The following is a 15,654-nucleotide window of genomic DNA, read 5'->3' on the forward strand; positions in this document are numbered from 1 at the left end:
CAAGGGACAAGCAGAAAAGAGCCTGATTATCAAAGATAAAGAGTTTGGCCATTGGTCAAATGACACCAGTGGCAGAGATGTTTGTCCTGGGCCCAGGGAGTGGCTGGAATAACCAAGCACAGAGGTGACTTAATTACTTAACAGCCTACCAGTTTATTCAAGTGGTAGCCTGCTCCGGGCCCACAGCCAGGGAGACATGGAGGTCACGTCCTGGTGGTAAATAGTAACCGGCCACAGTGACGAAGCCTGAGGTCACCCGCAGGGAGAGGCTATCCCCGGATCAACCCCAGGCAACATCTGGAGTGAGATGCACACCAGCCCAACCACCCACCCATCCGTGCTCCAAGTGGTGGTTCGGGGCCATCTCTTCTCTACCCCTCAGGGCAGCAGTGAACACCAGCCAGGGACCACAGCCTGCCTCCGCCATGGAAAGCTTGGTGTTAGAGCTCCTGGCTGGTCGGGCTGAAACCCAGCAAACACGACCTCACTTAGCTAACTTGCCAGGCAGAAGTTATGGTTGAATGAACCCAGACCCCACTTCTGAGTCCTGAAAAAAGTTCTGCTGTTTAGGGGTGCCTGGGTGGCTCAGTCTGTTAAGCGTCTGCCTTCGGCTCAGGTCCTGGGCCTTGATCCCAGGACCAGCAGGATTGAGCTCCTGCTCAGCAGGGAGCCTGCTGCTCCCTCTCCCTCTGCCTGCTGCTCCCCTGACTTGTGCTCTCTCTCTCTGTGTCAAATAAATAAATAAAATCTTTTAAAAAGTACTCCTGTTTAGGTGGAGCTGGCAAGGCAGGGGGGTACAGCAAAGCCAGCCCGGACCCCCCTTTATAGACCCAGCTCCTGGGAGCAGGTCCTAGCTCCATTATGGGCCACAAAAGTTTGAACGAATCATGAAATCTTTCTTGGGCTGGGTTTCACATCCGAAAGGCAGCGCAGGGCATTATCACAAGGGTTGAATGAAGGAGGATAATGTATGTGACAGTCTTTTGTAAGCAATGAGGTCTCTGTACTACCTGCACAGGGTTAAGGAGAATGCTTTACTGATTAGTCTTGTCCAGGAAAGCAGAACATCCTTTTCCCAGCTGTTTCTAGAAAGCAGTCATCTGTATTGCTACCTCAGTACTCCCCTCAGGCAAGGTTATCTTTTCTGCTGGCTGCGGAGAAGCTGGGAACTGAACTTGGGACTCACTTGTACCCAGATTGTAGCTCCCTTTGGCATTTCTTTCTACTCTTTCTGGACTTAACCTGATTTAATTGATTGGAGTACCATTTTTTTCTTTTTTAATTTGCACCGCCTTGTATTGTATACATCTGTCTTAAATCCCTTTTGGGACACAACAGAGTGTAATGAAGTACATCCTATATCAAAAAAGAAACACTAGTCATTTGGCAAGACTTTGCCTGCTATTGTTTTGTTTACTTAAAAAAAGGTAGGTTTTGCAATGCGGGCTAGGTCATGGTGAAAACACAATACAGGCCCACTGGAGCTGAACCTCTGCTGAACCACAGTGCCGAGCACTGCGCGTGGGTCGTGAAAAGGGTCCTGCCATATTTTCATCTGAAATGCACCGGGCACTGGTGGCCGCACAGGTGTGTTAGGGGGATTCAACCCACTCCAGCTTCCCACCCCCGCGTCTCGTGCCAGAACAGTCCCTGTGGGGGTGGGGGAGGGATGGAGGCGGGGCAGAGGCAAAACCTGGCGAACGGATGTGTGAGTTGTCGGCGGGGCCCCGCGACTCGGGGTTCGCGTGCACCCAGCTTCCACCGAAGGAAGAGGGAGGGGCTGCGGTGGTCGGGAGGCTGGACTAGGGGACCGCACGGATTGTGTCGCTACGTGAGGGGGAGATAGAAGTCCCTTTACCAGCCGAGGAGAAGAAGAGGTCCCAGATACAGGCTGGAAGATGGCGAGAGAAGGGGCGGGGGTGGGGGCGGGCGACGCTGCAGCCTGGAGCGGGAGCGCTCGGCCTCGGGATGCTCAACGGGGACCAGCCCCGGCAGCCTCGGGAGGAAGGACGAACGAGCGTCGCTGTGACCGCGCTCCGGTCCCGCCTCCTCCAGCCCCTGGCTATTCGGGGTTCGGGGTACGCGCTCCATCCACGCGGTCCCCGACAGAGAGGGCCCCTCTGTCCACTTGGGCCCCCGACGCGGCGGAGACTGGCCGGCTCGGGATAGAAAATGCTCCACTCGCCGGGGAGGTGGGGGCGCTGCCCAGTCCCCCCGATGCGGTTCCCACCCCAGCCCCTCCACCTCCTGGCTGGTCACCCCACTTTGCGTCAGTTTCCCGTCCTAAAAGTGGGGCTAATGACTGTACTCACTCTCCTCTTAGGGCCGTTGTGACAAGTAAGTGGCACAACGCTAATAAAGCGTGTAGCGTCGAGAAAGTTCCTAACAAGTATCACCAGCGGGGGCTGTGGGCCTTCTCCCCACCTTCTCCAGATCCCCAGGGCGTGGGCCCGTGTGCGGTTCGGGGGTCCCCAAACGACGACACCGACGCTCTGGCGGACCGGCATCCGGCTGGGCGCACGGCGGGAGCGGGGGATTGGCGGGGGTTGGCGGCGACGTGGGAGGGGACCGACCGGGACTCTCCTCGTTTCCTCCACCTGCCCAGTTCCCAGGAATTTGCCTGGGGCAGTCGGCGGGGTGGCCGGGCCAGCGCCGGGCGGCGGTTTCGGGATGACTTGGTGCAGGTGAGTGTCCGGGGAGCAGAGAAAAGTGGGCGGTGGGCCCTGGGCGATGGGCGCGCCGCGGGGACGCCGCGGGTCTTCGGACTGAGCCGGACCTGTCCCCCCACGGAGGGCAGCGGGAAGGGGACGGGACGCCGTTTCGAGCCCCTGGTCTTTATCGATCGCCGCATCCTAGGGAACCCTGATTTTACAGTCGGAAAATTGGACATGGAGGTTGCCTCTGGTCCCAGGGAAGGTGTCACTCGGGTGTCCCGAGCGTGGGAATCGGTCTGCGGGGCGCGGCTTGGGACCCGGGCGCTCCACCAGGGGACTGCGGGCTCCCGGCGGACGGGAAGCCGAGGTCGCTCAGAAAACAGCCGGAGCAGTCGGGGAGTTTAGAAAGTCGGGTTTCAGACGCCCGGGGGGCGCAGCCTCGAGGCAGAGTGGGCGTCTGTCTGTTCCATAACCCGGGAGCGCAGGAGCCCGAGGACTAGAGGAACAGTCACGGGGCCGGGGGAGGGAGGGGTGCGGCGGGCAAGGAGAGGTGGAAGTCTGCTTTAATTTTTATAGCCTACAAAAAAGGATCAAAATACATTCTGTGCCTTTTTACCCCCAAAGTTTATTTTCTTTGTATTTTTCAATATTAGAGCCATTATTAAACACTGACAAGGAAGTCATCTTGCAAATCTTGCAAAAGAGTGTTCGTGCGATGATGAATGCTTTATAAGCATTAACAAGAAGCCGGGGTTCTGCGGAGGATGTGGCGAGGGGAAGGGAGGCAGCCCCGAGTGCGGGAGTGTTCCGGCTTTCATTCCATGTTCCCTCTCCTTCCCCAGCATCCCCCCACCCCTCGTTTCTTAATGTGTGACTGAGCAGTCCCGTCATCAGGCCGGGTGCCAACGAATTTAAAACTGGCAAGGCCTTGGCAGGTTTGACATTTCCTTCACACATGGACAGCTGGAAGGCCCAAGAGGTCTTGGTTTTAACTGATGTTGTTTGCTATGGTTATAGCCCCCATCTTAAGGCTGCTGGCCTGCGGGGCCATGGGGGGACCTAACGTTTCTTTCAACGAATTCTTTTAAACTTTCGTTTGCCTTTTTACGACTCTTTTTTTTTTTTTTTGAAGATTTTATTTGGACAGAGAGAGATCACAAGTAGGCAGAGATGCAGGCAGAGAAAGAGGGGGAAGCAGGCGACCCTGGCTGGATCCCCTGACCCTGAGATCATGAACTGAGCCTGAGATCATGACCTGAGCCGAAGGCAGAGGCTTAACCACTGAGCCAGCCAGGCTCTCCTTTATGATTCTTCTAAAAAGTACTCTCTACACCCAAGGTGAGGCTCAAACTCAGGACCCAGAGAGCAAGAGTCCCAGTGCTCCACTAACTGAGCCAGCTAGACGCCTCTAGTTTGTCTTTCTTTCATTCTCTGCCTTGTTCCTTCCTTCCTTCCTTCCTTCCTTCCTTCCTTCCTTCCTTCCTTCCTTCCTTCCTTTCCTTCCTTCCTTCCTTCTTTCTCTCTCTTTTTTTCTTCCTTTCTTTTTAAATTAAGAAAATGTGTGATTTGGGGGCACCTGGGTAGCTCAGTGGGTTAGGCACCCCACACTTAATCTCAGCTCAGGTGGTGATCTCAGAGTGAGTTGAGCCCTGTTGGGCGTGGAGCCTACTTAAAAAAAAAAAAAAAGTCTGATTTTGAAATGGATATTTCTGTTTTTGTCCTCTAGAACAGGCTAGTTCACTTGACACATGCTGCCAACCCCAGAAACGATCGTTACAGTGTCAGGTGCTAAACTCAGTAAATTGGTGAATTCATCTCATTTCATACACTGTGGATCACTTTTTTTTTTCAAGGCGGGGGTGGGGGTAAGGGTGGGGGGGCAGGCTTCCTGCTGAGCAGAGAGCCCGATGCGGGGCTTGATGTGGGGGCTCGATCCCAGAACCCTGAGACCATAACCTGAGTCAAAGCCAGAGGCTTAACCCACTGAGCCACTGAGGCGCCCCTGTGGATCACTTTTTGATTAGGTGTAGACCCTGTTCTAGATGGACTCTAGATTCTCCCTGTGGAGAATATTCTCTTATGTCCACTCTACAGTTGTGGAAATTGAGGAAAGAAGTCGCCCAAGGAATGCATTGGAAGGAGCAGATTGGAATTCAGTTCCATTTGAGACTAAAGCTGATGCTTTTCAATTGCTTGGGACATTTTATTTGTAATATTTCACTCAACAGATGTTTGATAATCTGCTATTTGCTAGGCATTGTGCTGGGTACTAGGAACACAGCTGTCCTCACCTCTTGGAGAAGTCGTAACTCCAGCATCTTTCATTCCCAGCTGTTCTTTTTTTTTTTAAAGTAGGCTTCACCCTCAGCATGGAGCCCAACGTGGGGCTTGAACTCACAGCCCTGAGATCAAGAGCCCGATGCTTAAGAGTCAGATGAATAGGGGCGCCTGGGTGGCTCAGTGGTTTAAGCTGCTGCCTTTGGCTCGGGTCATGATCTCAGGGTCCTGGGATCGAGCCCCGCATCGAGCCCCGCATCGAGCCCCGCATCGAGCCCCGCATCGAGCCCCGCATCGGGCTCTCTGCTCGGCGGGGAGCCTGCTTCCTCCTCTCTCTCTCTGCCTGCCTCTCTGCCTGCTTGTGATCTCTCTCTGTCAAATAAATAAATAAAATCTTTAAAAAAAAAAAAGAGTCAGATGAATAAGGACTGAGCCACCCACCTGCTCCTCTTAGCTACTTATTTTTAACACCCCCTTCCTCTAGAGGACAGAATTATTTGCAGTAATAATCATGTAATAATGATATTTTCTTGCTTCTTCCATTTAAAGACAATTGAAGTAAACTGTAATTCCTAAAGATACCAAAATTGGATAAACTATTTTAGGTATGAATTAAAATGGGTGATTACCAAACAAAATATTACACGTGGCAGTTTGTGCCATTTGGCTGCTTTAAATCTTAAACACTAATGAAAAATCAGTGGGCACACACGCGTAATGACAGAATTGAGGTGACTGAAGTTTGGTTTATTCATCTTTAAATTAGATGACAGGGAAGGGGTTCTTGCTGGGTGGCTCAGTGGTTAAGCGTCTATTTTTGGCTCAGGTCAGGATCTCAGGGTCTTGAATTGAAATCCTTGCTCAGCGGGAAGCCTGCTTTTCCCTCTCCTACTCCCCCTGCTTGTGTTCCTTCTCTCGCTGTGTCTCTCTCTGTCAAATAAATAAAATCTTTTTAAAGAATACAATAAAATAGATGACAGGGAGATAGAGGAGGGATTTGCTTCATCCATTCCACACATGGACCTGGTATTGCGGTATCTCCGGGTCCACCCCCTAGGGGCTTAAAAAAAAAAGCGTGCTATCCATGTGTGTTTCACATCTGCTGCTTAAATGGAGGAATAGGTAAGACCACATGGGTTAGAACCAAGCTGCGCCCTAAGCCAGCTTGGACTATTTCTCCATTTACCCCGGTTGCAAGCTTCCCTTTGAAAGGAACGTATGGAGCTGAGCCGGGTGTGTGTTGGGAGCCAAGTATGTAACTGGGTTGTTTAGATCAAATTCCATGAAAAATTTTTCTAAAGGATAAGCAATAAATGGTGTTCATTTATATTATTAAACTGTCACAGTAAGTGACGTAGACATAAAACAACAGTTCTCAACCTTTTTGTCTCAAACTTTTACACTCTTAGAAATGATGGAGGACCCCCAGGATCTTAAAATTAAAAAAAAAAAATTATGAGAGGCAGGGGAGGGGCAGAAGGAGAGGAAGAGAGAGAATCCCAACATGGGGCTTGATCTCTCAACCCTGAGAAAAATGACCTGAGCCAAAGTCAAGTGTCCAGATGTTTAACAGACTGAGCCACCCAGGTACCCCAGGAGCTTTTGTGGATAAGGAGTTGTATTTATTCCCACTATGACATGAGACCTTAAAGCTGACAAAGTTTATTTTTATTTTTTGAAAGATTTTATTTATTTATTGGATAGAGAGAACACAAGGAGGGGGAGCGGGAGAGGGAGAAGCAGGCTCTCTGCTGAGCAGGGAGCCTGATGCAGGGCTGGATCCCAGGATTCTGGGATCATGACCGGAGCTGAAGGCAGACGCTTAACTGACTAAGCTTTCTCCCGAAGCTGAGAAAGTTAAAAAAAAAAAAAAAAAAGTATTTGTTAAGGTATTAAAAATAACAATCCTCAACCTACCAGATGTTAGCATCTTGCATTTTATAACTTTTTTTTAAAGATTTTTATTTATTTATTTGACAGAGAGACAGATCACAAGTAGGCAGAGAGGCAGGCAGAGAGAGAGAGGGAAGCAGGCTCCCTGCTGAGCAGAGAGTCCAGTGCGGGACTTGATTCCAGGACCCTGGGACCAAGACCTGAGTTGAAGGCAGAGGCTTTAACCCACTGAGTCACCCAGGCGCCCATGCATCGTGCATTTTAATGAAAAATTAATTAATTGAAGGCTTGACCAGGACTGGTTGATGTGCTTGCTAGCTGTTATTGGCTGGAGACTTTGGTTTGCCTCTACGGGGCACTCTGTGGGCAACTCACAACAGGGCAGCTGGCTTCGCCAGAGCTGATGACTTGAGAGGGGGTGTGCCATCAAGATGAAAGCCACGGTGTCTTTTATTACCTATCTTAGAGATGATCTATGCTTTTTGCATATCGGTCACCCTGGCCAGTGTGTGGGAAGGGGCTACACTAAGGTATGACTACTAAAGAGGCAGAGATCATTGGGGGCCACAGTGGAGACTGGCGACCACAGGACTTTTGCATCTATTTTTATGAATGAGATTGGCTGTGGTTTTCCTTTTTTTTTTTTCCAAGATTTTATTTTGATTTTTAAAGTAATCTACACCCAATGCAGGGTTCATACTCAGAACCCTGAGATCAGGAGTCCAATGCTCCATCCGCTGAGCCAGCCAGGCACCCCCCACCCATGCTCTGATTTTTCTTTCTTATCACATCCTTCTCAGGTTTTGATAAACTCTTTATGCTGTTTCACAAAACAAGTTGGGGAGGGTTCCCTCTCTCCCTGTTCTTTGGAAGAGTAGAAAATGAAATAAAAAGGAAAATCAGACACTATAGGATTATTCAGAATTTTCTCTTTTTGCCCATGTTGGTTTTTGGAAGTTATATTCTTCTCCAAGAATTTTATTTCCTCTACTTTTTCAAGTTTATTGGTACAAGTTGTTAATTTATATTCTCTTATTACTTCGTTAATGGCTGTAAGGTTCTAGTGATGCTCTCAATGTTCCTGCCACTGGCGATTTGTGCCTGCTCTTGCTTTTTCTTGATCCTAGATGAGGTTGATCTATGATGAGGTTATTTTATTAGTTTTTAAAAATAAAACAATTTTTGGCTTTGATAATTCTTTATAGTGTATATTTCCTTTTTTTTTTTTAGATTTTATTTATTTATTTGGGGGCGGGGGGCCTGAGCACGAGCTGGGGGAGGAGCAGAAGAAGAGGGAGAAGAAGAGTCCAGGCTGAGCAGAGAGCCCGATGTGGGACTCAATCCCAGGACTCTGGGATCATGACCTGAGCCGAAGGCAGACGCTTAATGACTGAGCCACCTAGGTGCTCCAACAATAAGTGATTTTACCATAAATTACTTTGCCATTCTCCAAGCATTGAATATTTAAGTCATTCATTAAAACATTTATCTTAGGGGACGCCTGGGTGGCTCAGTTGGTTAAGCGGCTGCCTTTGGCTCAGGTCATGATCCCAGCGTCCAGGGATCGAGTCCCACATCGGGCTCCTTGCTGGGCGGGGAACCTGATTCTCCCTCTGCTTCTGCCTGCCTCTCTGCCTGCCTCTCTGTCTGCCTGTGCTCGCTCGCTCTCTCTCCCTCTGTCCCTGACAAATAAATAAATAAAATCTTTAAAAAAAAAAAACAACGTTTATCTTAGTTAGAGTGCCCCTTTGGTACATTAAAAATTGGCAAATATAGGATTATTCAGACTTTTCTCTTTTTTGGCTGTGTCAGTTTTTGTAAGTTGTATTCTTTAAGAGTTTTCTTAATTCCTTTGCATTTTCAAGTGTATTGGCAGAAAATCATCCATTTGTATTCTATCCCATTCTGTTCGATGGGTTACTAGTATCTTTTTTGTTATTATTATTATTATTATTATTTGAGAGAGAGAATGCAAGCGAGAGTTTGGGGAGGGCCCGAGGGAGAAGCAGACTGCCCAGTGAGCAGGGAGCCCAACTCCCTGGCTTAATCCCAGGACCCCGAGACCATGACCAGAGCCCCAGGTAGACGCCTACCAGACTGAGCCACCCAGGGACCCCAGGTTACCAGTATCTTATTATTAGGATATATGATAATTCTTTTAACTAGTCTCCTATGGATTGGCAGGTAGGTTGTTTATGGGTTTTTCTTTTTCTTTCTTTTTTTTTTTTTTTAAGATTTTATTTATTTATTTGACAGAGATCACAAGTAGGCAGAGAGACAGGCAGAGAGAGAGTGGGAAGCAAGCTCCCTGCTGAGCAGAGAGCCCGATGCGGGCTCAATCCCAGGACCCTGAGATCACGGCCTGAACCGAAGGCAGAGGATTAACCCACTGAGCCACGCAGACACCCCTCTGGTTTTTCAGTGTTAAGTAATGACACAGGGGACTTATGGTTGACTATATCTCTTTATCTCTATATGTCTATGTGTCTGTCTGTCTAGACATATATGTCTAATTATATCTCTAGTTGTGTGGTTTGACAAGCCAAGATTCTCAACCTCCTTCTATTGTTTCTTTTTTTTTTTTTTTAAGATTTATTTATTTATTTGACAGAGATCACAAGTAGGCAGAGAGGCAGACAGAGAGAGGTGGGGGGGAAGCAGGCTCCCTGCTGAGCAGAGAGCCCAATGCGGGGCTCGATCCTAGGACCCTGGGATCATGACCTGAGCTGAAGGCAGAGGCTTTAACCCACTGAGCCACCCAGGCGCCCCCTTCTATTGTTTCTCTGTGTGAACTTTTGTTAAACTTGGCAGCCTCAGGTAATTGTGTCCAGGAAAGTTCTGTGTCAGTAGATTTGCATGCTCACAGGAAAGGGCTGGTCCGAGCAGGCATCTGCTCCCGTGAAGTTGTCTCTGCTTTTCGGGGGTGGTGTGTCCTGGAGGGGGGAACAGATCCTTTTTTCATGTGTTCAGAGGCATTTTTAGGAGGCCTGCCTGACTGAGCAGCCTTCAACCTTGACAAGATCAAACAAACTAAACCATTTGCAGGTTCAACAAAGATGAGAAAAGGCGCTCCCTGCGGTTGGTTGAAAACACAAGCAAGGAAATAATTCACTTCTAAAAACGATTGTTTAAAACTGCGCAGTAGCCAAGCCTTCTAAATTTGGTTCCCTTCCTATGTGACAGCCAATGACAGGCTTCGTCAAAATTCAACACTGCATTCCCGGGATGAAACCAGACTTGTTTTGAATGTTAACATTTGCCACCATAACACATATCCATGATGATATTTTTCTTTTTTTTAAAAAAATTTTACTTATTTATTTGACACAGAGAGAGAGAGACAGTGAGTACACATACAAGACAGTGAGTACACATACAAGCAGGGGGGAGGGGAAGGGGCAGAGGGAGAAGGAGAAGCAGACTCCCCGCTGAGCAGGGAGCCCGATGCGGGGCTCGATCCCAGGACCACCTGAGCCAAAGCCAGACTCTTAATGAGTGAACCACCCAGGCACCCCAAAAAAGGAATTTCTTCTTGTGAATCGAATATTTTACAACTTTGAGGTATCGGTGATTTGGCTTTTTGTCTTTAAAATCTACCTCATTTGATATTAATATAGTGATACCAACTTTATCTTGGGCACTTAGTTTATTTATGTTCCTTTTTAAATTCTCAACATCTCTATATCCATGTGTTTTAGATGTGTCTCTTGTAACACCTCATATAACTGGGCTTCTTTTTTCCATCCAGCCTGACTATCTTTGTATTTTAGCTGGAACATTTAACTCATTTACTTTGGTTTAAATCTAACTTTCTATTCATTCCACCTGATCTATGTTCTTCTTCCTTTTCTTGCACTTTTTTGTATTGCTTATTTTTTATCATTCCATTTTCCTGTGTATTAGCTTGAAAGTTATTCACTATTTGTACTGTTTCCATGGTTATTTACACTATAGGTTGTAACGTATTCTTGACCTATCAGAGTCTAAAATTACATGGTATTTTTTATCTTCCTGGGCAACACAAAGACTTCACAACACTTTTCTGCCTTTCTGACTTATTTTACTTTTTGTGTGTTGTTGTTCTATGACATACAAAATGGTATTACTGCTTTATGTAGACAGTAGTTACCTACATTTTCCCACTTACTTGCCATTTTGATTTCTCTTCATTCTTTTCCTTATGACCTTCTACCGGGGATAATGTGCCTCCCGTAGCTCCTTTAGTGCGAGTACACTAGTGACAAATTCCTCAAACTGCTATTCGTCTGAAAATGTTCTCACCTTCATTCTTTTTTTTTTATTTTTGAAGATTTTATTTATTTATTTGACAGACAGAGATCACAAGTAAGCAGAGAGGCAGGCAGAGAGAGAGGGGGAAGCAGGCTCCCTGCTGAGCAGAGAGCCCGATGCAGGGCTCCATCCCCAGGACCCTGGGATCATGACCTGAGCTGAAGGCAGAAGCTTTAACCCAACGAGCCACCCAGGCGCCCCTCACCTTCATTTTTGAATATTTTTTTCTGGTACAGAAAATATTTCCATGTCTCTGGCTTCCCATGTATCCTGTGGGAAAGTCAGCTTACAACCTCTTTTGAAGGTAATCTTTCCTTCTTGCTTTTAAAAGATTGTTTCCTTTAGTTTTTGGTATTTTTGTTTTGATGTCCTTTGGTGCGTATTTATTTTAACATTTTCCTCCCTGTGGCTTGTAGAGCTTCTGGAAAGCACACAGTGAGGTCTTTCATTAGTTTTGAAAGTTTTTAACCATTTTTTCCTTCGAATATTAGTCTACCCTACCCTTACTCACTGTATCCTTTATATCCTTATTTCTTTAATTTATTTACATTAATTTATTTTTCTTCAAGATTTTATTTTATTTTTTTTTTTAAGATTATTTATTTATTTGACAGACAGCGATCACAAGTAGGCAGAGAGGCAGGCAGAGAGAGAGGAAGGGAAGCAGACTCCCTGCTGATCAGAGAGCCCGATGCGATGTGGGGCTCCATCACAGGACCCTGGGACCATGACCTGAGCGGAAGGCAGAGGCTTTAACCCACTGAGCCACCCAGGTGCCCCCAAGATTTTATTTTTTTAAGTAATCTCTACATCCAATGTGAGGCTTGAATCTATGACCCTGAGATCAAGAGTCTTACACTCTACCAACTGAGCCAGCCAGGTGCCCTTTCCAGTATTTAAAGTCCTCTGTTCTTCTGCCTCTCGTGTTGGTGGTTGTCTCCTGCTCTGTCTTTTAGTCTTGCCTAATTGTTTAGTGTAACCACCGAGCTGTCAATACTTGTTATTTTTTTGCTTCTAAAAGTTCCATCTGGTTCTTTTTTATATTCTTCAATTCTGTGTTGAAATTCCCAAATCACTAACTTACAATTCTTCAGTGTCCTAAGTCTATTTATTTTGCAGTGTGTCTGAGAACTCCAGTCTCTGAAGAGACGTGATTTGGTTTGATTTTGCCTTACTTGCCTCATTAGAAAATGTTATCTCCGTATGTGCTAAATATCGTCTTTACAAAATATGTTGCAGAAATCATCTGAGATGTAGGCTGCTGTCAGAATCGAGGATTCGTGTTTGGTTCTGCTAGGCACTGGGAGCACGGGCAATGTGTGGTTGCCTCAGTTCAGCTTCCGAGAGACGGTGGGCAGCCCAGCCAGCCACGCCTGATTCCGCTTTTCCTGGAGGAGTCCCTTGAAGTTCCCGCACAAAGCGACGGGCTTCACTTGGAACCCCCATCCCGACCTCTACCCATAGTGGATCTTGGACTCTAATATCTAGTCCTCTAATTCTGAAAGGCTGAGAACAGCATGCCCAGCCTCTCAGCTGCCCCCTTAGGAATTGGTAAACACAACCAGAGGGAAAAGGACCCTCATTCTTTAGCCTCCGTTACCCATCCAGTCCTGCCCCTGTAATTCACTACCTTGGTAGCCATCTGAGTGCTTCAGGCAGATGTGTTTTTGGTTTGGGTTTTGGTTCAACTTTTCCAGTTATCAACCGTAGGAAAGTTGGTCTAAATTGCTTTGTCCTCTCTTGCTGGAAGCAGAAGTCCTTCTTGCCCCTAAGGCGCTAGGATGAGGGGCGCCTGGGTGGCGCAGTGGGTTGAGCCTCTGCCTTCAGCTCGGGTCATGATCCCAGAGTCCTGGGATCGAGCCCTGCATCAGGCTCTCTGCTCAGTGGGGAGCCTGCTTCCCCCTCTCTCTCTGCCTGCCTCTCTGCCTACTTGTGATCTCTGTCTGTCAAATAAATAAATAAAATCTTAAGAAAAAAAAAAAAAAAGGTTCTAGGATGAGCAGATGAGCCAGCAGGGGAGGTAAAAGCTCCATGAGACTGATTTTGGAGTCTTATAGCAAAGGTGGGGTATAGCTAATTTTAATTGAGTCCAAGAAAATAAAGATATTATTTGTACTTCTAATATGGCAAAACAATTAATAATTATTATTATAGAATTACAGTTGATCCTGGAACAAAATGGGGATTAGGGGCACTACCCCCCCACCCCCAACTCCTACACAGTGAAAAATCCACATAGCACTTTTGACTCCCCCCAAAACTTAACTACTAGTAGTCTTCTGTTGACTGGACGCCTTCCCAATGGCATACACAGTTATATGTATATGTGTTATATAATGTATTCTTAGAGAATACCTAACTTTTTCTTTTTTCTTTTTTGGTATTTCTAGGCTACATGGTTTGTCTGTGAGTTTTTCATATTGTGGCAAATCTCCCGAATATTTCCAATATCCTTACTGAGAGAAATCTGCATATAAGTGGACCCACACAGTTCAAACCCATGTTGTTCTAGAGTCAGTTGTGTATAATAATTCATAGTTATTATGTATATAATTTGAATGGGTTTCTGATACTGGCAACCCCAAATTCCTAACTACAGTATGCAGAAGCAGTGTCTATATACCACGTTTACCTAAAATCTCACCAGAACTTTTTGGTTGTTAATTTAATACGTATAAAAAGGCTATTTCAAAGTTACTTTTAATTTCAGTACTTTTAACTTTCAAGTGAGAACAAATATTTTCCTATGTGTTTGACAGTAAATATATCTATCCTTGGGTTAGTCATTTTTTTTCATATTCTGTGTCCACTTATTCATTGGTATCTTGATGTCTTTTATATAAGTGAATTGAGATTAAACCTCTGCTCCCATATTTGTTAGGAACCATTTCAATAGTCCAATATTCCTATTTTTATTTCAGGGGTGTTTTTCACTGTATAGGTATTTTAAATATTTTCTTTTTTTTTTTTAAGATTTTATTTATTTATCTGACAGAGAGAAATCACAAGTAGGCAGAGAGGCAGGCAGAGAGAGAGGAGGAAGCAGGCTCCCTGCTGAGCAGAGAGCCCGACGCGGGGCTCGATCCCAGGACCCTGAGAACATGACCCGAGACGAAGGCAGCGGCCCAACCCACTGAGCCACCCAGGCGCCCCTTAAATATTTTCTTTAAAGATTTTATTTATATGTCAGAGAGAGAGCACAAGCAGGGGGAGCAGTAAGCAGAGGGAGATGCAGGCGCCCCGCTGAGCAGGGAACCCAACACAGGACTCGATCCCAGGACCCCTGGGATCATGACTTGAGCTGAAGGCAGACGCTTAACTGACTGAGCCACCCAGGCATCCCAACTCTGTGTACGTATTTTAAAAAGTTGGATGCATGCCTAAGCATTTTGGTCTTTCCCCTTGTAGGTGTTTCTAGGTTGTAAAGTGTCGTGGTTCACAACAAACAGAAATTATGAGATTGCTTTCATAGGCAACAGGAAAATCCTGCCTAACCGGCTTCCATTGTCTGATGAGATGTGGGCATCTGGACCAAACCTGCTAGGGTACAAGAGCCCCTCAGGGAAATGAGTATCCCCATCTTCTGACCCGGGACTCAGTCTGCTCCTGCAGTTTCTCCCTGGTCTGAAAGTTCTGTACCTGGAATATGAGAACTGTTTGTCAGGGTTAAGTGGCTTCACCTTGACCTTGAAGGGACAGGCTGACACCAGCTGGTACGGATGACTGGCATCTGTCCTTATTTCTCACTGACTTTAGAAATTGCATGTTGGCCTTTTCTTGAATGTTTCTCAAAGGGTCCAACCAGGATAGCAAACTCATGTGATAATAATTTTAACCAGTCCCCATAGCAGGACACAAACAGCGCAGACTGAACATTGTAGAACACTTGTACTTCTAAAATAAAAATTGAAAAAAAAATTTTTATCAACTAACAAAAAAATCAAATATCAGAATTTTTTATCAATTATCAAAAAAATTGATAAAAATTCAACTGCTTCATATCTTATTGGTAATCTCCTACCAAACAATTCCCCTTCATGACTGCATCCCAAACGCTATCGCTAGCTGGAACCAGGTTTTGTAAATAGGAACCCCAAAGCTGAGAAACGTCTGATCATGTGGTCCAACATGAGTAAGAGGAAGTGAACTCCTCTATTTTCTGCATGGGTTTCTATAACTTGACTATTTGAAGTGTGTTCCTCCTTGTCTGAAGGCCATTTTAGAAAATGCAGAAGTTACAAAGTAGTGAAAATTCCATATAAAATTTTTATACATACTCCTATTTCTGGGCTTTGGTTTATTCCCTTTACCTATTTGCTTATTCTGGAATCAGTATCATGCTTTTAATAACTGTAGCTTTCTAATAATTTTATTCTTCAGTAAGAATACAGCAGCCATCTCTCTTATTTGTAACATATTCCTCGCTATTCTCGTGTTCCCATTAGAGTCATTTTAACAACAACAACAACGACAAATCTTTTATTTTATTTTATATTATTTATTTATTTGACAGGGATCACAAGTAGGCAGAGAGGCAGGC

General features: G+C 45.9%; 1 protein-coding gene across 1 annotated transcript in view; it reads left to right on the forward strand.

Annotated features, from left to right (window-relative positions):
* Window positions 1-2,542: 2,542 nt before the first annotated feature.
* The window catches only part of B4GALNT2 (beta-1,4-N-acetyl-galactosaminyltransferase 2), a 44,895-nt gene continuing 31,783 nt past the window's right edge, over window positions 2,543-15,654 (forward strand). The window contains exon 1 of the mRNA XM_047706595.1: window positions 2,543-2,684. Coding sequence (XP_047562551.1) covers window positions 2,671-2,684 — 14 coding nt within the window. The 5' untranslated portion in view covers window positions 2,543-2,670. The remainder of the gene's footprint in view (window positions 2,685-15,654) is intronic.

The sequence above is a fragment of the Lutra lutra genome, chromosome 16 (genome assembly GCF_902655055.1).
Source record: "Lutra lutra chromosome 16, mLutLut1.2, whole genome shotgun sequence".
NCBI lineage: Eukaryota > Metazoa > Chordata > Mammalia > Carnivora > Mustelidae > Lutra > Lutra lutra.